Source organism: Dendrobium catenatum, unplaced genomic scaffold, assembly GCF_001605985.2.
Source record: "Dendrobium catenatum unplaced genomic scaffold, ASM160598v2 fragScaff_scaffold_466, whole genome shotgun sequence".
Lineage (NCBI taxonomy): Eukaryota > Viridiplantae > Streptophyta > Magnoliopsida > Asparagales > Orchidaceae > Dendrobium > Dendrobium catenatum.
This window is the reverse complement of record NW_021318928.1, coordinates 131,034-152,760: the sequence shown is the minus strand read 5'-3', so window position 1 is coordinate 152,760 and position 21,727 is coordinate 131,034. Positions and strand designations below refer to the sequence as shown.

The 21,727-nt window shown below is 36.2% G+C and overlaps 2 protein-coding genes across 2 annotated transcripts; both read right to left on the bottom strand.

The window, feature by feature from the left end:
• Nucleotides 1–9,003: 9,003 nt before the first annotated feature.
• LOC110103439 (nod factor hydrolase protein 1-like) lies at nucleotides 9,004–11,883 on the bottom strand. Its single transcript, XM_028694385.1, has one exon. It carries the CDS (start codon nucleotides 11,624–11,626, stop codon nucleotides 10,457–10,459), a length of 1,170 nt encoding a protein of 389 aa, XP_028550218.1. The 5' UTR covers nucleotides 11,627–11,883; the 3' UTR covers nucleotides 9,004–10,456.
• A 2,436-nt stretch (nucleotides 11,884–14,319) lies between these two features.
• On the bottom strand, nucleotides 14,320–21,336 carry LOC110103440 (PLASMODESMATA CALLOSE-BINDING PROTEIN 3). Its single transcript, XM_020832164.2, has 3 exons — nucleotides 20,918–21,336; nucleotides 17,682–17,715; nucleotides 14,320–14,563 (listed from the first exon to the last, which is right to left on the bottom strand). The coding sequence occupies exons 1-3, from the start codon at nucleotides 21,234–21,236 to the stop codon at nucleotides 14,353–14,355; spliced, it is 564 nt and encodes a 187-aa protein (XP_020687823.1). The 5' UTR covers nucleotides 21,237–21,336; the 3' UTR covers nucleotides 14,320–14,352.
• Between the last annotated feature and the right edge of the window lie 391 nt (nucleotides 21,337–21,727).

Here is a 21,727-nt window from a genome sequence, read left to right as displayed (position 1 = left end):
CCATAACTTCGGCTGTTCCTGAACCAAGAAACGCAATAGATTTCCCAAAGTTCAGTTCACGACTTCTGTTTGGTCGTCGATTTGCGGATGATAAGAGGAGCTCAATTGAAGTTGTGTCTTGAATCTTTTCCACAGTTCCCGCCAAAAGTGGCTGAGAAATTTCACATCCCGATCGGAGGTAAGGCTCCTCGGCACCCCGTGCAATCTAACAATCTCCTTAAAGAACAGCTTCGCTATGTTGAGTGCATCAAATGTCTTCTTGCAGGAGATGAAGTGCACCATTTTTGAGAAACGATCAACGACCACCATAATGGAGTCGTTTCCCCCGCTTGGTGCGTGGCAAACCAAGCTCAAAATCAAGGCTTAGATCCTCCCATATAGAGTCTGGTATCGGCAAAGGTTGGTATAACCATGTGTTCTGTCCACCGGCTTTGTAACTTTGGCAGATCGGACACCTCTCCACGTATCGTATCACATCCCTTCTTATATGTGTCCAGTAAAACTTTTCCTGTAATTGAGCTAAGGTCTTGTCTTGTCCAGCATGAGCTGACAGTCCCCCACCGTGGGTTTCTTGTATCAACAATTGAAGCCATGAGGAATTCAGTATGCACATCAAGTTTCCCTTGAACAAGAACCCGTGTCTGAAAGTGAAATCTTCCTGTGGTTCTTTATTAATGCATTTAATCCATGCCTTAGCAAAATCCGGGTCATCCGCGTATAGCCCTTGTAAAACACTCCAGGCCAGCAAAGTCTATATGTAATAAGCGCGGATCTTCAGCTCAAGGCGTCAGCAACTCTATTTTGAGCTTCACTCTTGTGTTTCAATACAAACGTAAACTTTTGTAAGAATAGAACCCACCTTGCGTGCATCTGGTTTATGTTCTTCTGGGTATTTATATACTGAAGAGCCTTGTGATCGCTACAGAGGATGAAATCTTGATGTAACAAATAATGTTCCCTTTGTTCTAGGGCCCGAACGACCGTGTACAATTCCTGCTCATAAACAGACCACCGTTGCCGGGATGGACATAATTTCTCGCTAAAAAATTCAATAGGTCTGCCTTCTTGTACTAATACAGCCCCTATTCCTACTGTGGAGGCATCAGTTTCTACTGAAAATGGCTTATTGAAATCGGGTAGAGCTAGGACCGGAGCCGACGACAATGCTACTTTGATTGCCTCGAAGCTAGCTTGTTGCTCTGTCTTCTAGTAAAATTGTTTTTGTTTCAACAAATCAGTTATCGGAGCTAGCACGATACTAAAGCCTTTTATAAATCTTATGTAAAAATTTGCTAGCCCATGGAAGCTTCTTACATCCGTGAATGATTTCGGCGTTGGTCATTCTACTATCGATTTGACCTTTCTTGGATCAGCACTCACGCCGGCGGCAGAAATTTTGAACTCGAGAAAGGAAACAACCTGCATTGCAAATTCACATTTCTCCACATTTAGAAAGAGTCTGTGTTCACGGAACACTTCGAAAATATGTCGTAAATGGCTAATATGGTCTTCAAGACTGTTACTGAACACAAGAACATCATCAAAGTAGGCCACGCAGCATTTATTAAGAAAAGGCTTCTAAACTTCGTTCATCAATCGCATGAATGTGGCTGGTGCATTGCACAATCCAAATGGCATAACACGCCACTCATAGAGGCCTTCACGTGTTTTGAATGCTGTCTTCCACTCGTCTTCGGGACGGATCCGAATTTGGTTATAGCCACTACGGAGATCGAGTTTAGAGAAGACCTGTGATCCCGCCAGTTTCTCCAACATTTCATCCATCATTGGCATCAGAAATCTGAATTTGACTGTTATTTTATTAACAGCCCTACTGTCGACGCACATCCTCCAGCTGCCGTCTTTCTTTGGCACCAACAAAGCCGGGACCGCACACGGGCTGAGACTGTGTTGTATGAGTTGTTTCTCCAGCAGCTCGTCGACTATTTGTTGCAATATCTGGTGTTCTGTGGGGGCTCAACTTGTAATGTGGTAAATTCGGTAGCGAGGTTCCAGGAGTCAAGTCAATCTGGTGTTGAATACTTCGCAAGGGAGGTAGTTCTGCCGGCAAGTTTTCTGGCCCAATATCCCGAAATTGTTCGATTAAGAATTTAACAGATTCAGGAACTGATTGATGATCAATGGCAGTAGCATGCTCCTTCACAACTAAAGCCAATATTTGAGTTGAACTAAAGCCAATATTTGAGTTGAATCCCTCCAAGCATGTAATAGTTGATTACCTGAAACCATAAGCATGTTTGATTTATTTTTCTCAACCACATAATCCGTACCTTGGTTGTTTGGCAGCAGTCGAATTGATTTTCCCTTCTAGTCAAAAGTGTAGGTGTTAGCACGGCAGTCATGCGTGCCACCCACGTCAAATTGCCATGGCCTCCCTAAAATTATGTGACATACGTCCATGTCAATTACATCAAATATCACCTCGCTTAAGTAATTTTTTCCAATGGAGAACGGGACGCGGCATAGTTCTGTGATCTCCATTTCTACCCCTTTCTTCACCCAGCTGACCTTGTAAGGATTTAGATTCTTCGATGTTTTAAGCTGTAGTGCCTCCACCACGGCCTTTGACACCACGTTTTCGGTACACCCACTGTCTACCAAAAGGTTGCAAATCTTCCCATTGATGGTACATTTTGTTCTAAACAAGGTATTCCTCTGTGAACCGGTGGATTGTTGCGGGGCCAATAATAATTTTTGGACCACGTAAATGAGAGGTTCGCCTTCATCGCCGCCTACCTCTTCCAATGAGTCTTCATGTTCATCATCGGCCTCCCCTCCAGGGTCCTCTCCATCAGCTTCCAACAGTTGTAATTGCGGCCTTGTTGGACATTCATTCGACTTGTGCCCTTGTTGAAAGCATCTGAAACATTTGATGTTCATGGGTTTCGCGTAAGGATTGTCTTTGGGCTGCCCTCGCCCCTTTGGAAGTAATCTCCCCTCTGCACTTCTGCTTCCCATAATAGCGGGATTTATATTATTGGTGGTGGGGTTTTGAGTTTTGCTTGCTTGGGTAGTGCTAAAACTTTTGGTGTTTTGTTGATCAGCAACAAGTTCAGCTGATCTTTTTATTTGACTACTTCTACTGTGTCGAGCCAATTGTGTTTCTACTTTCAGGGCATAATTAACCGCCTGAGAGACGGACCAAACAGTGTTCAATTCAAGTTTATCTTGAATTGCCTCCTTTAACCCGCCAACATACCTTGCCACTAATTGATTTGTAGATTCATTGAGGTTGTTTCTTGCACTTAGCCAATAAAATTCTTCTGTGTAGTCGCTCACTGTTCGACTACCTTGTATGCAATGTTGATACTGGAGGTGCAACATTTGTTCGTAATCGGTAGGCAGGAAGTGTCCACGCATCAGTTGTTTCATCCTCCACCAGCTGCACACCGGTCCTCAACCTTCTCGTCTTCTAGACTGCAGGAGTTGAAGCCACCAAGCACTCGCTCCTGATTTGAGTCAACAAACAACATACTTAACCTGTTTCTCCGGCTCCACTTCCTTATACTCGAAGAAGGTTTCCACCGCTCTTTCCCAGTCTAGGTAGTCTTTTATATGTAATTTCCCATCAAAGAACGGTATGTCCATTTTGATGCGAAATTCACTGTGATGTCGGTCATTGTCTCTGTGTCTCCTACGGCGGTGGTGGGTTACTTCTTCCTCAGATGCAGACAAATCCAGCTCTCGGAATTGCTCTGTTGTTTCTTCTGAGTCAGACGGTTCTGGGATCGACGTGTCTCTCGCCGCATTCCGTAATCCATCCGTTCTGCCCCTACCATTAGGGGTATTCGCCATAGCCGTTGTCTGCTGCGGGCCAATTCGCTCTAGTCGAGCACATATTTCTCGCATGTCCTGCCTCATCTCCTCATGGAATCGGTGGACGTCGGCGACGATCTCCTCCAGGCGTTGCGCGAAGCTCCGATGTTCTGCCCACAGGGCTTCAAGTAGGGGTGTCAATTTCGGGTCACAGGTCTGGTTCGGGTCGAACCCGGAACTGACCCGAGTTCAAACGGGTCGACCCTAACCCGACCCGGGTAGACAAACGGGTCAGAAATCCGAACTCAGACCCGACCCGACGGGTTGTCGAGTTGACCCGACCCGACCCGGTTCGGGTTCGGGTTGACCCAAACCCGAAATTTTCGGGTCGGGTTCGGGTCGGGTCAAATGTTGACAGCTTTAGCTTCAAGGATACGTTCATCTCTGGGAGCCACCCGTCTGCTGCTCTCCGCCATCTGGCTCTGATACCAAAATCTGATGTAATGGATCCTGCATAGAAAAGAACAAAGAAAACAATGAACAAACAATGGAACAGTAGGGAATACTGTATTATGTATTTCTTCTGTAAATCAAAGACTACCTCAGTCCTCCTCCTCCCTAACACATATACTCATTCCTGAGATACTACTCTATTCCAGAATTAGTATAAAGGTAAATTACTGACTTCAATAACTAACTAAAGTAAAACAGGAAATAAAGCAGGAAAGGTAGTGGAGCTCATCTCATAGCAGAACATGTGCAGGTAACATGTTCCTCAAGCCCAATCACTTAAGATGCTCCGCATCAAGTATGTATTGGAATTAGTTATTGAATAAAAAACATGTCAGTTTTCTTATGAATCTATCATAGGATAATTTATTTTGCACAGACTTTGGATGGGAAGAAACGTTCGGACTTGTAAGTACATACACTGTGTACATATTTGTGTGTATCAAATTTTGTATACACTGTTTATACTTACAGTCCGGACGGAAGGTTCTTCCCATCCGGACTTCGCACAAAATAATTTCTTCTATGATAGACCAATTTCTGTCATTTTGATTTTGAACAAATGATTTTAGAGTTCCAATAAAATTGTCCCCATTGGAATTTATATTTTTTGAACTTTAAAATCGAATACTATTATTATTAGAAGTTGTATATTTTATAAAAAATTAAATATCATATTTTAAAATTTTAATTTAAAATTATTTTCAAAATATTCAATGATAAAACATCTAAAATATTATATATTAAATTAATAAATTATTGTTATTATTATTATGTTAAAATAGTTTTATTATTTATTAGATTATTTTATTTAACCGTAATTGAATTTTTTTAATCTTAAAATTTAATTTAAAATCCCGTTTTCCCGTAAATCTAAAGTAGTTTTTGTTCGGGGGAGTGAAAATGTTTGCATTTTGTAAGCCCTTGCCATGGTTTTGGATCACCGAACCACTGCTCCTTTACTTTGTTCAGATCGCCGACACTGGAGGGGTTAAGGAGACCGGCCCGGCGATATTTCATTGATCCGGTGGCTGAGGACTGCCGTCCGGCTATGGATTGGTTCTGTGAAAGTTTGGAAACCAGCGACATTCTTCGCGGTTTGGAGCGCTTTGTTGTAGGTTATTCCTTTGACGCGATATGCAACGCATTAACTCTTGCTGTATCCACCGACTCAGAGAGCTACTAGGTAAGCTTCAGGTATGCCCTGCTGTTCTATGACGGTAGTGGTTAGTCTTATGATTATTTACATCAATTCTTAGCTTAAAACGGCGATGAGAAATTAATTGAGGTATGTTAAACGTTGGGAAATGAATCATAGGTGATTTAGGTATGGTATTCGTGTTTATGGTAATTTGAAAAACTAAATTCTAAAAGAAGATGAAGAAGAGAGATGATGAGTATCATTCCTTCCTTCTGCAATGAAATCAAATTATTGGAAGAGTTTATATTAATGGTAAAAATTTACGAAAATGAAGAAGTAGGTTCAATAAATGGGCATTATTCATGATAGTTGTTGGATGTCAGAACTTGTGTCAATAAAGAGAGGAAAATAGTTTATTATCTTAGCTTCAATAAAAGCCCACACACATTCATAAAAATAAATTGAAACACACAGGATGCATTAATTTTTAACATGAAAATCCGTAAAGAGAAAAACTATAGGACTTAATCCAATCAGGACAATTTCCACTAGTTGGGTCATCATGTCTCAAAATTGGATAAGAATTCATTATACTTTAAAAGACTTAAACCATAGTAAAAATCCCTCGTGGGAGAAGTAAGAGAACCTAATGATGTTGATGTGAATAGCGACGAATGGCAGAACCGTTGGAATCAAAGAATTAAATAAATAACTAACCTCTTATGCTAGAAATACAATGAGTTATATTATTAGTTGCTGAGTCTTCCAATCAAGGTTAATTGCACCTAGTTGGCTGTTTAATATGCTACTAGTCTCTAGTATACATGTTACCTATTGGAGGAATTTTCATATTGCTAATCAGGCTAATTTATTAATTATAACATATCTATGAATATACAATCTATCAACTATTAGTTATTAATGATATCTATTTATAGATCTATATACTATTAGTTAATTCTTATGTTAAACTCTATTAAAAACCTACAATGACCAATATATATAGATCTCATGTTATATTCATAATAGATTAATATCAACTTAGTTCTTTACATTTTTTATCATACTAATATGTATAATGGTGGGGGTGGGGGAGGGGGGACTAGACATTTGGGTGTTCATGGACGATTGAAGATGGATAGGGTAATTGATCTCTCGAAAGGGAAGGAGACTAAACTACGAGGAGTTGACAGGTAATTAAGAGTTTGATTTGAATTGTAGTATCTTAATGATGACAAAGAGGTTTAAGAATTCATTGGAGTATCATGTGAGACTCTTGATGATATTGATTAAGCTCAAAATAGGATATTATACCCGTATAGATGTTGATGGATGATTGAAAATGGACAGGGTAATCGATCTCTTGAAAGGGAAGGAGACTAAACTACGAGCAGTTGATGGAATTAAGAGTTTGATTTGAAATGTAGTATCTTAATGATGACAAAGAGGTTTAAGAAGTCTTTGAAGTATCAATGTGAGACTCTTGATGATGTTGATTAAGCTCACAATATAATATTTTAGGATGAATTAAAAGAGATAGAGGAGTAGCACCTTGAGGAGTGGTTCACTTAAGGATTTCTTGATCCCCTTCACCTAATGCAACGTAGTACTTGAGCCAATGTTGATTTAATTATCATGAACCACGTGTCCAAAGATACTTCACCATATTTGGAAGATGATGCATAGAGCAAAAAGCTGTAGTTGGTCTCCATAATGAAGAAGATAGTATGGATTATTAAAGGAGGCGTGTCTTTTTTTTTTTTTTCTTGCTTTGAGTAGTGTCACCCTTCTTGATATAATAAAGATTGTTTTATATGCACTACTACTCCTGCATGTCTTATTATTTTTTTTAATAAAAAATTTAGTTTTGCCCAACTTTTAGATATGACACTCTTTGCTTATGTATTTGGGTTATTATTGTGGGAAATTTATAGGCTTTTTTGATAGTCTAAATTGGATGAAAATTTTAACAAGGTTAAAAACACGTCATCTCGTTCCAGAAATTTGCCTATGATAAAAAAACTTAATTTTATTTTGAGAAAAATTATTTCCCTCGAGTTTCTATGGAGGATTGGTTCTAGATTGGTTTATAGGTTGTGGAAGATTGCTTTAATGAGTGAGCAAATAGTGGATTTTCTTAGTGATCCAAGATGTGTTGGAAGGGAACTTCATCGGATAATCAAAACTACTTGAATTATGACTTTGATAGACTAATATTTGAAATTGCTAGGCTGTTTTTTTTTTTAAGAGTGTAATATTCTTGGCTGGTTAAAAATTTACCACAATGAGGAAGAGAATGGTTCATTTCTTCTAGGATTTTGATAAATGGTTGATTATGTTGAACTTTGTAGGGTTATGTTGCCTCCAATTTTGAAGGACATGTCACTTGCTCATTTGGACAAGAACTTCATCGGAAGCTTATCCTATTATAGCATTGGGGGTGGTAATCCCCAACCCATTACCCATGCTGCCATGCATGATTGCAAGTGATTTACCCTAGGGAATGTTATAAAACCTTGCCCAGGGTTTAGAGGCCTTTGTTATGACTCAACCATACTTTGGAACTATTAGTCAGAGCCCTTTTGATGACCATTATATTTGTACCCCTGAAAGGATCCTTTTTACTTAAATCGTCGTGGCCACACAACTATAATATGTAATAGAGAAAATTTTGTGACTTTGATCTTGGATTGTTAGACAAAGATTAGCTTAATAACTTTAAACAATGATGGAAGATGTTAAATTGGGTCTGCCAAAGATTGATTAAATATTATTTGAGAGACAACACATGTGTACAACTCAGATTAACGGTAAAAGTAGGCCTACCTTAGTTTGTTGCCACCCTTCCAAGGTCATCGCCATGATGTTGCTCGAGGAGAGAGAGAGAGTTAGCATTACAGCTTGTGTTAAAATGAACAAAGTGTGGGGGAAGCAAACTACCTTTTATTAGTTGAAGAGAAACTCATTACATGTGATTTTTGAGGCAACCAATCTTGAAAATGAAATCCTACCAAACACAAACGACAAGGTTTTCTATATTTTGCGAGGTTTTATATATTTGAATTTAAAGAACATAGGTATTTCACTCACTATATATTCTTTGATGGGCTCAGTGAATAGAATAGGAGTAATATTTTGTATGTGCATGCTGTGATAACCCCTTCTTTCTTACCTCACATGTCTTGTTTACTGCATTCCTAGTATATTTGGAGATTTATTGTACTACATACCATATGCCTGTGTCACTTTTGGTTCTTTGCGGACATGGTTAGGCTGTTTAGGAGGATGTAAATAATATATATTCATCTTCTTAATAAGAAAAGCCAAAAATGAAAGTTTTTCTAAAAATTTGTTTTGAACATAGAGGTGTAGCAGCATTTGATTATACACCTTTGAATCATATTCTTTAGAGATGATCAAAAGTAGCCTAGTCAATGCCAATATAATGCATAGCCTGAGAGGTTTTAGTATATAGATCCTGAATCATTGCATTCTTCTCATTACATCAGTAACCAGCGTATGCATTCTCTCCTTTAAAATCCTTTAATGAAATGTCTTGCGCTTGATTATGGCAGTGTTGACATAGGGACCCTCCCAGATTGGTGAAATGCTGAAAGATCTTTGCGTTGGGTGGGTCTCTTGTCTATGGTTTTGAGGCTTCTAAGGACTAAGGTTTTGTTTGGGACGGCTTTCTTATAACTTCTTAAAGTAATTTTTTAGTACAAAAATTAAAATTTTTGTACTAGAAAGCTGCTTTAAGAAGCAGTAAGAAAGCTGTCCCAAACGAAGCCTAAATCTCCTATCAAGATTGGTTGTAGCACACCGTCTTATTGTAGAAGGTAAACCCTTTGATGGTAAGACAACGTTCTGAGGAGGCCTGATATACACATCTCCAGTAGAAGGTCCAGCTGATTCACGCATTTCCATCTATGATAACTGCATTTCCATCGGTCTTTTATTTCTTATTGATCAGATGATCAGGCAGGCAATCTTGTGCTTGATGCTAATAATCTGGATCGATTATCTGCTACTATATCAGCCTCCATCCGCTCATCAGGCCACACTTACTTGGCCACTTGGTTCGGAATAATGATATATGGCTAAACCTTTAACACTCTGAAGAGCAGAACAAGCACGTTTACTTTTGCAGCATTTGTTGATTAGCGCTAGAAGTTGTCCAAAGATAATATTCCAAGGAATACATGAAGATCACAATAACTGGCAATCATAGCTAGCCGTAGGAACATATTTTACCCATCCACTCATGCTGTGGCAGAGCCAGAAATTTTATTCAAGGGGCTACATTAAAATAATTCTATTTGTCGTCTCATCTGGAATGTTGGAATACATTAAAATAGTTCCGTTGTCATCTTATTACCGGAGCCAAGAGGAGCTGTAAGATCAAAATTAATAATACAAATAACATGACCCTTAGAACTTAGAGACATAAATATCTGCCACGAGCATTCTCTGTTTGGGGGCGAGAGAGGAGCGAAAGGGAAAACGAAACGCGCCCCCTCCGCCCATGCACTCATGCAAACATCAAGCTTTGACCTTCACATGTAATATATAATTCCAGCTGCTTATTATGTCCATTCTGTCTGTAACACATTATGAATATTTTGTCAACATTGTAATACTCAGTCAATCAGAACTATCCCCCCATTTCAGTGAGAATAAATGCTACGTCAAGATTTCTATGATGTTAAGTTTAGGTCTATCTTTTTACACCATAATCAATGCAAAATAGAGTAGAAGAAACATGGGAAGTAAAAAACACATGATGAAAGTGTTGATAGTTGGGAAGCATGTTAGTGAATTGGACAGATCTGCCGATTGGTTAGAAGCTTGATCTAGTGCGGATGTTTCGTCTGGAGATGGTGCTTCTCCATATCGACCATCTTCATTGGAAGTTTCTAGATAATGATATCTTTCCCATGCATCCAAAGCTGAATTTAAATACCAAACCATTGATTATGGAGCAGTTAAAATAAAAAAAGAGAAAATCATGCTCAAGTTGGCACAGATTTACTGGAGGGACTCACCTTGTTTTGATAATTTATGGTTTGAGTTGTCAAAGCTGACTGGATAGAGGAAATAGCCAAGCAAACCTTTGTTCCTAGCAAATTTGATCTTCTCTTCTACCACTTCAGGACTATCAAAACTGACCCATAAACCTCCATTATGCAAGTATGTAGATACTGTCTGGTTATCATAAACTAAGGTTGAACTGGCCTCCTTTAAGATCTTTTCTATCTCAAAGTAAGCCATGACTCCACTTTGGTTGCTGAGCTTCTGCCTTGGACCTGTTGCTACCACTTGGGCTCCAAGTCCATTTTTTTCTTTGTTTTTTAGATACCAGGATCTTCCATACAAAGGGATCCCCATGACCACCTTACTGGAAGAAACCCCAGAGTCAAGCCAAGAGCCTATGCTGTAGCTTGTAGAGGAGTGTGAGGTTTTATCTATGAGCGCTGCATCAGCTGCAGCTACCATACTGTTCTTGTGGTAGCCAAAGCAGAGGACATTAATCCAGTCTAGATTTCTTGAAATGGCATCGATTGGGTAATCAAGATTGTTTTCTGGGCCTTCAAAAAGATGATCGGAGAAGTACACTGTTGCTGTAAGTAGGAGTGCTGACAGTGAGTTTCCTGCTTCATTGCTTATAGAAGCCCTCCACTCCTCTAGTAAAATTCCTAGGTTGGCCATGTCTGATGATGAAGATGGGAACTGCCAAGCTAGGTCTAGACCATCAAAAAAATGCGCCCTTGCGAATTCTATGGTGGAAGCGATGAATGCGGAACGACGAGCCGGGTCACCCACCATGGCGGAGAAAGCAGTGTTCAACTCATTGACTTGATGGTTGTCGGTTGCGACAGATAGAAGTGTTTTCACTGAGGAATTTCCAGTTTTCAGTGTAGTGGAGAAGGTGGTTAGAAGGGGGAGTTGCTCAGGTGGTGGAAGTGCTATGCTGGAGTCAGCAGGATCAAGTGAGACTGAGTAGTAGTAGAGGTGGGTGTACAGTGAAACGTCGATGCCGGTAAGCGGCGAGTAACGGCCTGAGCTGGAGAACCAGTATCCAGCTCTCACTTGACGAGGCACTGTAATGGTGCTGCTGTATTCTTGCTGCTGAGATGTTGAATAATTGATGAAAGACATTACAAAAATGAGAAAGATGATGAGTCTGTAGAAATGCATTCTTTCAGATCTGAGTCTGGGAGAAGGCAGGTGATGAGCATTGCTATGAAGGGATCTCCAGTATGTGAAGTCTCTATCTGTTTGAACAGTAGTGGTGGCCAGGTAGAAAGGTATAGTTAGCTCAACAGTTTGTAATGGACATTTTGTGAGATCCTTTTCTTATATTGAGCATGCAGATGAGTTATATTCCTTTGAAAAAGCCCATCCCTTGTTGATCTTTTAGGATAATTGAGGTCTTGTTTGGGACAGCTTTCTTACTGCTTCTTAAAGCAGCTTTTTAATATAAAAATTTTAATTTTTTAAGTAAAAAATTGTTTTAAGAAGTAGCAAAATAGCGGTCCCTAAAGAAACCTGAATCTTAAAATAGAAGAAGACAGCCTGGTCTTGCTTATCTGACACTCAGATTTACCTTTTTAAACTAATCCCAATGAGAGCAGGTTAAGAACTTACATGTGCTGGGTGGTTTGGAGATTGGGTTTATTTTTTATTGTTTATTATTACTATTTTTTAAGCTTCCACCATCGTTGAATTTGACTCGTGGTTCTCATAACATAAATTTTATGATGCTCCACTGATATTAATATTAATGCCCATAACTGCTGTTGTTGCCGTCCTCTTCCCAGCTACAATTTTATATGGTAACAGTGAAATGGCCCACATCCCATGTGCTCCTTTGGATAGTCAAATTTTTAACTTTTGAGCAAAAATGCAGCCCACCTTAATAGTTTGGTTGGTTGCTTTATCTATCAATTAAGAGATTTTGAATTTGCAGTTTATATTTGTGATTTGTGTGTGTTTGTATTAATTCACTCAGAAGTTCAAACAAAAAAAAAAAAAAATTGGAGCAAATTAATGACAAAAAATATACACATATATGCAGCTCATGGCCTATTGTCAAGAGGTCTTGAGTTCGATGTTTGCATATGTGATGTGTGAGTTTGCATTGATTCGCTAGAAAGGTCTCATAAAAAATGCGCATATTAAAGTTGGCACTCGATCTTCAAGCATCATTAGGAAAAATTATTATGTGCAGATGTCAAATGATGTCCAAAGACCAATCAGAATGCGCCACGTCACCCTTTTACTGTATCACGTCTCGGTAACACTCGGTACAGTGGCTCAGTACTGCTTGGTACTGCGACATCTAGAAGTAGAACTGTGTCCGACATTCACACAATAATTTCTCCATCACTAGGGATTTGAACCTCCATTTAACATGGGAAGGTCAAATTTTTTTAGTATATGTTGTTGTTTTTTTTTTCAAGTAGTATTCAGGATGAGGAGCGGTTGAATTCAGCTCACTAATTATTTCCAATCAGTTCTTATATGGACAAATGTTGGAAGAATCTGTTCATATATTAGTATCAATGATTGTGGGTTAAGTTTTGCGATATGCTAGTGGACTAGTGGGGAAGAGGCAACTCTTTTTGGCAGTTTCTCTTCACTTCCATTCTATATAGAAGTCTTTACCTGCTTCATGGTCTTATTAGCTGGAAATATCAGGCTTTTTTTTTCTCTGATTTCTGCAGAGATGGTCCTGAGCACTTAGATTTTACATGAATCAAATAATTTTGAATATTTTAAATATATTGTATTATACATCTGATTTTTAAATACTTTCAATCAAATATCCGCCCAGATTTTATAAAAGATTTTTTAAAGCATTCAAGATTAAAATTGAGGCTTACTTGGGACGATTTTTTTACTATTTTTTAAAAATAATTTTTTAGCATAAACATTTTATTTTTAATATTAAAAAGATGTTTTAAGAAACATTAAAAAAGTCATCCCAAACAAAGCCTAAAGTTTTATTTGGTACGACTTTTTTGCTACTTCTTAAAGTAGCTTTTTAGTGCAAAAATTAAAATTTTTGTACTAAAAAGCTGCTTCAATAAGCAATAAAAAAGCCGTTCCAAACGAAGCCTAAGTCAAACTCTTTCATAAAAAATGATGTTAATAATGAATTTCATTTCCAAGGTTTATTGAGGCTTCATTTGAGATAGCTTTCTTCCTTCTTTCCAAAACATTTTTTTAATATAAATTTTTTTTTGAACTCGAAATATTTGTACTTAAAAATTGTTTTAAAAACAAAAAATAAGTTGTCTCAAATGAAGCCTGAGAGTATCAATCAGTCAATCATTACTCCTAGATTGTTGGCTATGATTCAAATTTGAGAAAATTTATATTGATTTGTAATTTGATCAATCAAATGATAAAATCCAGAAATACCAATTATTTTACAAATAAAATTTTTAATTTACAAAAAAAAAAAAGGCACCAAATTAGAAATGTCATGTTGTTGCAAATTTTCCCCTGGATATGCTTATTCTGAAATTTAAATTTGTATTTTGGCAAAATCTTTAGAAGAAGTGTTGATCAAAAAAACCTTTGAGAAGATTAAATTTTATTCCAAAACATTAGCAACATTCATTTCAGATCTGTAACATCTAAATAAAAAAAAAAAATCATATAATTTTTTTTTTAATACAAATTATATCAAAATAATTTCACTTTGAGATTAGTGCAGATAACTCTTCACCGAATCAAGGAACAAACACCAGCTTTTTTCCTGCTTAACCAGTCTTTATCAGCTGAAATGATCTTATATTTATCTCTAATTCCAATCCCAGCAAACAGAACAATTCTCAATAGAACCACCACAAAAAGGCTTACTTATCCTCCAACAAAACTGTGATGGCTTCATATGATACAGACTACATTGCAGATCAAAGAAGTAGAAGCAGAAAGCAGCAAGTAGATACAAGCTGATAAATTAAAATGGACTCAGCACTGGAGTTATCAGTGTCAGAAAATGGAGTAACCAGACCTGGGGTAAGCCCGCCGCCGTTGCCGCCACCGATATCGCCGAAGCCTGGACCTGTAGGCGAGCTTGTTGTCGGAGTATTGCTGTTGGGAGTTGTAGAGCCTCCAGCAGTGCTGCAGAAAGAAATTCACAGACATTGTAAGGTTTTGTGATTATGTCTATGTTCTATGATTTATTCAACATTTCACAATAGAGAGCCTTGCATAAAACCAAGTAGGTGTTCAAAGAATATTAGAATTGCAATGGCTTTTCTATTGAATATTGGAATATATTGATAAGGTTTGTTTATATATAGGGTAGAGAAGAGAATAATAAAAAGTATAATAAAAATAATTATTCTAAATAATTAGTATTGATGTCGCCAAAATTTGGCTTGATTTGACATGAATTTTGATGCAAATTTGAATTGGAAACTTTCAAAATTAAATTCGGGATCATCCAAACTTTGATTTCAACAAACTTATAGTCAAATTGAGCATACCAAGGAGGCAAACTTATTGACACCAAATTTGGTCTAATCCAAGCCCAAATAGACCCAAATCAAAGGACCAAAGCGTATTTAAAAACTTCAAAATATTAATTGGATGATCAAATGATATTCAAATATGACATGCTTATAGTTGAATCGAGTGGCTTAACGAGACGAATCCAACAAGTTTTATAGTATGCAACTCAAATTGCATGTTTTATATTATGCAACTTCTAATTTATGAATAGTATTTATACAGTTCATCTTTAAACTTTCACCAAATTGGATACAAACATGCCAAGTTGACAATATATATATATATTATCAAGGTTTAAATAATCAAAGGGCTTTCTAGGCATGTTTTATTCATCAACCATAGAGTCAAAACCCTACATAATAAAGATAATATATAATATTGAATTGAAATATAGATAAATAAAGCATATTTATGGTGGTGATTAGCTTAGTGTAAATTTCAAAAGTGAAGATGAATTTATTCGAATTATTCACAAATTATCAAGTCAAACTTGCATAGTTCATCTTCACGAACTTCATCAGTGATTCAAACATCTCAGAGTGATAATGTGAGGGATGTTTTTCTCCCATGCTTATTAAATCAAAATTTTACAATCTTCTTCTTTCAATTCAATTATAATAACAACTTCTTTCAACTCAATATTAAATATGTCATTTATTTTTATTATTTAGGATTTTAACTCTTTCGATGATTAAAACAACATGCCCAAAAATTTTCTTTTTGATCATTAAAATAGTGATGATATAATATTTTTATCAACTTGACATATTTTATTTTAGTTTGTATCCAATTTGACTAAAGTTTAAAATAAACTGCATAGATATTAGTCATAAATTAGAAGTTAAAAATCAATTTGACAAAAACATTACCACCATTCGCTCCGACGGTGGTGGTGAGTTTATGACTAATCTCTTCATGAAATTTCTCCTCAATCAAGGCATTACCCATCAATTTAGCTACCCTTATACTCCTAAGCAGAACGAAGTTGCCGAACGCAAGCACTGTCACCTATTGGAAACTACCCACACCCTCTTTCATGCAGCCACTCTTCCCCTACATTTTTGGGTAGAGGCATTACTAACCTGTAACTATCTCATTATCTCATAAATCATCTACCCTCTAAGGCCATTCAACTCCACATTCCCTAGCAAATGTTTCACGGCTAAACTCCAACATACACCCCTCTCAAGAAATTCGGTTGCCTTTGCTTCCCCTGGCTCAAACCACTAGCCCCAAGCAAACTTCATCCTCTCTCTCAAAGTGTCTATTCCTCAGTTATTCCACATCTGACAAGGTGTATCTGTGCCTCAACCTACGCACCAACAAAATCCACATCTCCCGCCATGTTGTTTTCCATGAACAAATATTCCCTACGCCACTTCCTCTATACAAACCGTTACTACACCTATGAATCTCCCCACTTCACCATTCATGCTCATTCCCACCTCTACCTTAGAATTCCCACCCAGCACCTACTCCAGTCATTCTTCAACCACATTTTTTCTCTACCCCATAATCCAATCTCTCCACTTACCCACGCTTCTTCTACCACCAATAATCCTCCAAGTTCTGATAAACTTCCCACCGAATCCCCTCCCACACAACCCATTCAATCCTATATCTTCATCCTATGCTCAACCGATTTTGCTCTGGTCATCTCAAGCCCAAGCAAATCTTCGACTTATCAGCCATCACTCCCACGACCCTTACTCCCTCCACCTAAGTATTGAAATCAAATTGAATATAAATTAGCCCTATTGGGTCCCTAAAATAAAATTTGACGTTAAATTTTGTAGTAAATTAAACTCTTTTGGGTTAATTTAAATGCATTGGGTGCTTTGCTTTGCGCCAAAATTTATATTTTTTCATACAGAAATTTATTCGATCCTGATAGGGATAATATTGTTTAATTTAAATCCTTTTATAATAAAATAAATCAACATAATGTTACAAACACGTCTCTCGATAATACCAAAATGATCCTTGCCTTCTGTTTGCCAGATAACCAAATTACCCCCAATTAAACGGCATAAGCTAGCACTAATTTCAAAGATAACATGGCTTAATGCATGGACACCATCTAATATAGCAAATTACAAAGAAAATACATCCTCCATGAGGTAAAATAAATCATTTTATTCCTACCATAAGAAAACTTTTCTTAATCTTTTTTTATTTCTTAGTATACAAGAAAACTTGTATGAATTAGGCTTTGGAGTAGCTTCCCAAGAGATGATTCCTTGGGATAAACTTTAACCATTGTTTAATTGAGTTTATGTAAGAAGCATTTCAAAATTTAAAAAGCCAGACCACCAGTTCGCATTACAAGGACAAAATAGTTTTTTGACACACAATAACTACCAGCCAAATTAGACATTAAATGCTCTAAGCAATTCCAACAAATCAAGTTTTACTTAACCATCATAAACATTTTCTTGTAATTATTGACTAGCCAACATCTTCAAATGAAAGACAAGAGAGAAGAAATAACTTATATAACTAGTGAAGGGGGCATAAGCATGAGAAATGGAAGAAAATTTAAATAGTAAGACCAGAAAGTGAAGCTCCAAGCACCCCAAGAACACATATACTACAGAATCTAATAGACCTAAAGACAACATACAAGGAGACATGGATTTAAATAATATGCTAATTTGCTTTGCCCCAAAAAAAATATTTGAGTGAAAGAAAATAATAAGATTTTTCATTAACATGAAAAACATACCTTGCGGATGAAGGGTATGTACAGGATCCATAGCCTGCAAAATCGCCAAAAAAGAAAAGAGAAAACAATTATTTTAATACCAAGTACCTTTACAAAAGAAAAAGAAGAACGCTCTTTAATGTGTAGAACAATGAGAACATCCATCATACTAAAACCTCTGCCATCAATGTACTGAGTTATCAACCATACAACCCAAATGGCAGACTGCTGATGTTTTACTCTCTTCTATCCAATTTGCAAAATAATAAAAGAAGGTCCATATTGATAAAGATAAAGTACAAAGTAAGGCTTCGTTTGGGACGGCTTTTTTATTGCTTTCTAAAACGGAGTTTTAGTACAAAATTTAAAAATTTTGTACTAAAACTCCGTTTTAAAAAGCAGTAAAAAAGCCGTCCCAAACGAAGCCTAAGGTTTCAATTCATAACTTTGCTGAGTTCTACAGAATAAAATCATCATCTCCCCACAAAGAATTTCATACACTGAAGGCAAATGTTGAGATAACAATGGTGATTTTTAGATCATGCTTATCGTATAAATAAATAAAAAGGAATTTTTACATACATAACACATAAAACTATTGAAAATACACATTTAACGCCTAAAATTCTATATTTACTAATATATCACCTAAAATCCCCTTTTCCTTCTATTCTACCACTCCATTGAAGCAATGAGATACTTGTATTCACTGTGAAAGAATGCCATTGACGGGAAAGATGGTCGTTGATAGTGATTTTTTTGACGGAATGTTTAAACTGAATGTTAGAATTGATTAAAAGAGGGGTTTTATGTGGTATATTAGTAAATATAGAAGTTTAGATGTTAAATATGCATTTTCAATAGTTTTAGGTGTTATGTATGTAAAAATTACTTTTTATTTATTTATAAAAATTGCTTATGAACAGAAGAAAAATAGAAACAAATAAAATTACAAAATACTATAGAAAGTTCAAACTTAGGAACAAGAAAACTTGTGCGATCAAACTAGCCAAAAGAGTTGGAGCTGATACAGACAAAACCATGCTCCAAGTAAACTCCCATTTTGAAGATAACATCTTTCGGAGTTGAAAACAATCAAATCAAAAGATTTGAGCTGGAAAACAAAGCATTTTCCACCCAAAAGATGAGGACAAGATAAATCAAAGAAAGACATTTCCTTGAAAAAGAAAGACACTTCCTTGCAAAGAGAAGAAGCTAAGAAAGTGTTCAAATGTTGAGAAGAAAACCTAGCTTCCCCCCAAAAGAGGAGAAATTACTTTAGGAGGATAAAATAATTTCATCAAAAACGAGACATTGCAACTTGCAATTAAGCTTCCTCGAGGCTCAAGCAAAGGTCCCCGCATCCTGAGGCAAGTCTCTTCTCTAGATTCTCGCATTCCCCCAGAACCGACGTCGTGGATCAAGATGGAGAAAAAAAAACAAAAGAGCAGTGCAGTGGAAAGCAGGAACTTTTATTTGGTCCGGTGTAAAAGAATGCATAGGAATATCCCCTCATAGTCAAAATCCCGTCTATACTAAGCTGTACCGAGTTTTTTGGTACACCTCCGTATAGACGAAATTTTGCCTACAACCGGATGTTCATCTGCATATGATCAGAGGACATAATAATTGTTCGGAAAACAGAGAGTTATTTGTATCAGAGAAATGCTAACTTATTTCATGTGGAGAATAAAAACAGATGGAGCAATTACATTATTACATACATAAATATATAATTATTTATAAATTTAAAATATTTTATATATTTTTTTCAAATATTAAATTTCATTAAAAAAATCAACCTATATATTTAATTTCTTAACAAATTTAATTAAAATATATATTTAGATTTATATTTAAAATTTTATGAATATAATTTCTAAAAAAATAAATTTTAGAAATATACAATTTTAATAAAACAATAGATACTAAATATCTAATGGTTCTAAAAATTCTAATATACTTACTAAAATTTAGTGTGAGATTAAATGCTTCTTTAAAAATGATTATATAATGATGATAAAATATTTTCAAATTTTATAATAATTTTTAATTGCATTGTACTTTCTGTGGTTTTCAAGAAAAACTAAGATAATGCTTTGAGGATTTTAATAAACTTAACACAATAATGTAATTAATTGTTAACAAAGTAAGGCTTCGTTTGGGACGTCTTTCTTACTGCTTCTTAAAGCAGCTTTTTAGTTACAAATAAAAATTTTGATACTAAAAGTTGTTTTAAGAAGCAATTAGAAAGTCATCCCAATCAAAACTTAACTTTATGTATAATAATTTTGTTCGTACTCTTATATCTTGCTAAAATAATACTTTCATAAATGTAAATATAACTTGATGAGCTAATAAGTTAAGTTTGAATCAATCTTGACTCGACTCGTTAACCCACCAACTAGCTTGTTTAAAAATATTAATGAAAAATATATCTAAATTATAGAGTTCAGGGGTATAAGTATAAAGTTATTTAAAATATTTAAAATTATATCTTAATTTTTTTATATCAAATGATTATATATTATTTCTTATCTAATTTATGATCTTTTTTATAATAATTGATTAAATCATAATGTTTTTTCTATTTCATAATAAATGAGTTTGCACATGAACCAACTCGAACTCATAGAATTAAGCGCGAGCTCAAGCTCAAATTCGATTAATTAATCAAGTTCAAGCTCAAATTACGGGTAACCTGAGCTCGTAGAATTAAGGTCAAACTTTAGCTAGAGCTAAAATTCCATTGACTAATCAAGCTCAAGTTATAGGTGACTCGAGCTAGACCCGACTTTATACTCCTAAGTTTTTATTAAAATAATAACCAATTAAATATTTATACAAACATCACGTACAAAATGAAAATTAAACATAAATTATCTCTAATTTATCTATTTTTAAGACAAATATTTTGTTTGGGACAACTTTTTTATTGTTTTTTAAAGCTGATTTAAAAAGTAACAAAAGCTATCACAAACAAAGCCTAACATTGACCCCATAAGAACAATTAATTTGTGCCACAATTAAATTACTAAGAATTAATACAAATTAAAATATATTAGTTGGTGTTTTATTATTAGATTTGTATAAATGAAAATATCTTTTAATTCTTAATTTTGTAAATTATTAAATTGTCAGTGCTAAACAAACTACCCTTAAAAAAAACTCTCATTAACTCAGTGGCTAAAGCAGTATTACCCGGGAAGTTTTTAAAAGTTATAATAAAAAATGCAGAGATGGAGAAGAGTACTGACTTGGGTCGGTGACGCTGACGGTGGCGGTGCCGGCGAAATCGCAGGATCCTGGGGCGGCGCCGGATCGTTGGTAGAAGCTGTTGAAGGCGTAGGAAGCGTGCGCCTGGAGGGAGTTGGGGAGGTAGCAGAGCCCATTTGGCTGTATGGGAAGACAATCCGCCGCGCCGGCGCCGCACGCATAATCCAAAGCCATTTGAAGCGCTGCCGAGCTCGAATCACTCCGAGCTATGCACCACTGCGCCGCCTCACCAGCTATCGCCATCAACGCCGCCGACAAGAATATGATCGCCGCAGATAACGAAGTGGAGTGCAGAACCATCCTTAGTAGCTGTGATGAGAGAGACAGAGAAAGGCGGGGATAGAAGCACTACTCTCCAATGAGAGGGCCTGACATGTGAAGAGAATATGAGCTTTTTCCATCTGCTTGCTGTTGTCTTTTCTTTTCTTTTCTTTAAGTTTTGTTTTGATTTGATTTTCTTTTGATCTTTAATTATTTGAATTTTGTCCATATTAATTTGCCAAATTGCATATCTATCCTTTGAATTCCAGCAGCAAAAGAATTTTTAAATGGATTTTTTTTAAAAGAAAAGGATAGAATTATTTTTTGTAATATATATATTTGAAAAGGAGTTAGTTGAGCATGTTATGGGTAAGCATTATTCCACTTATATCATTTTCATCTCTCTAAAAAATGATCATAATGTACCTTGGTGTATGCTTTTTGCTGATGATATTCTTCTTGTTGATAAGATTAGAGAGGGAGTTGAAGGTAAACTTGAATTATGGAGGTCGAGGGAGTTGAAGGTAAAC

Coding starts and splice junctions, on each gene's coding strand:
- LOC110103439 (XM_028694385.1), bottom strand. CDS start 11,626: ATGCATTTCTACAGACTCATCATCTTTCTCATTTTTGTAATGTCTTTC.
- LOC110103440 (XM_020832164.2), bottom strand. CDS start 21,236: ATGGTTCTGCACTCCACTTCGTTATCTGCGGCGATCATATTCTTGTCG. Junction 17,716..20,917: donor CGTCAGCGTCACCGACCCAA/GTCAGTACTCTT, acceptor GCGATTTTGCAG/GCTATGGATCCTGTACATAC. Junction 14,564..17,681: donor ACATACCCTTCATCCGCAAG/GTATGTTTTTCA, acceptor TTCTTTCTGCAG/CACTGCTGGAGGCTCTACAA.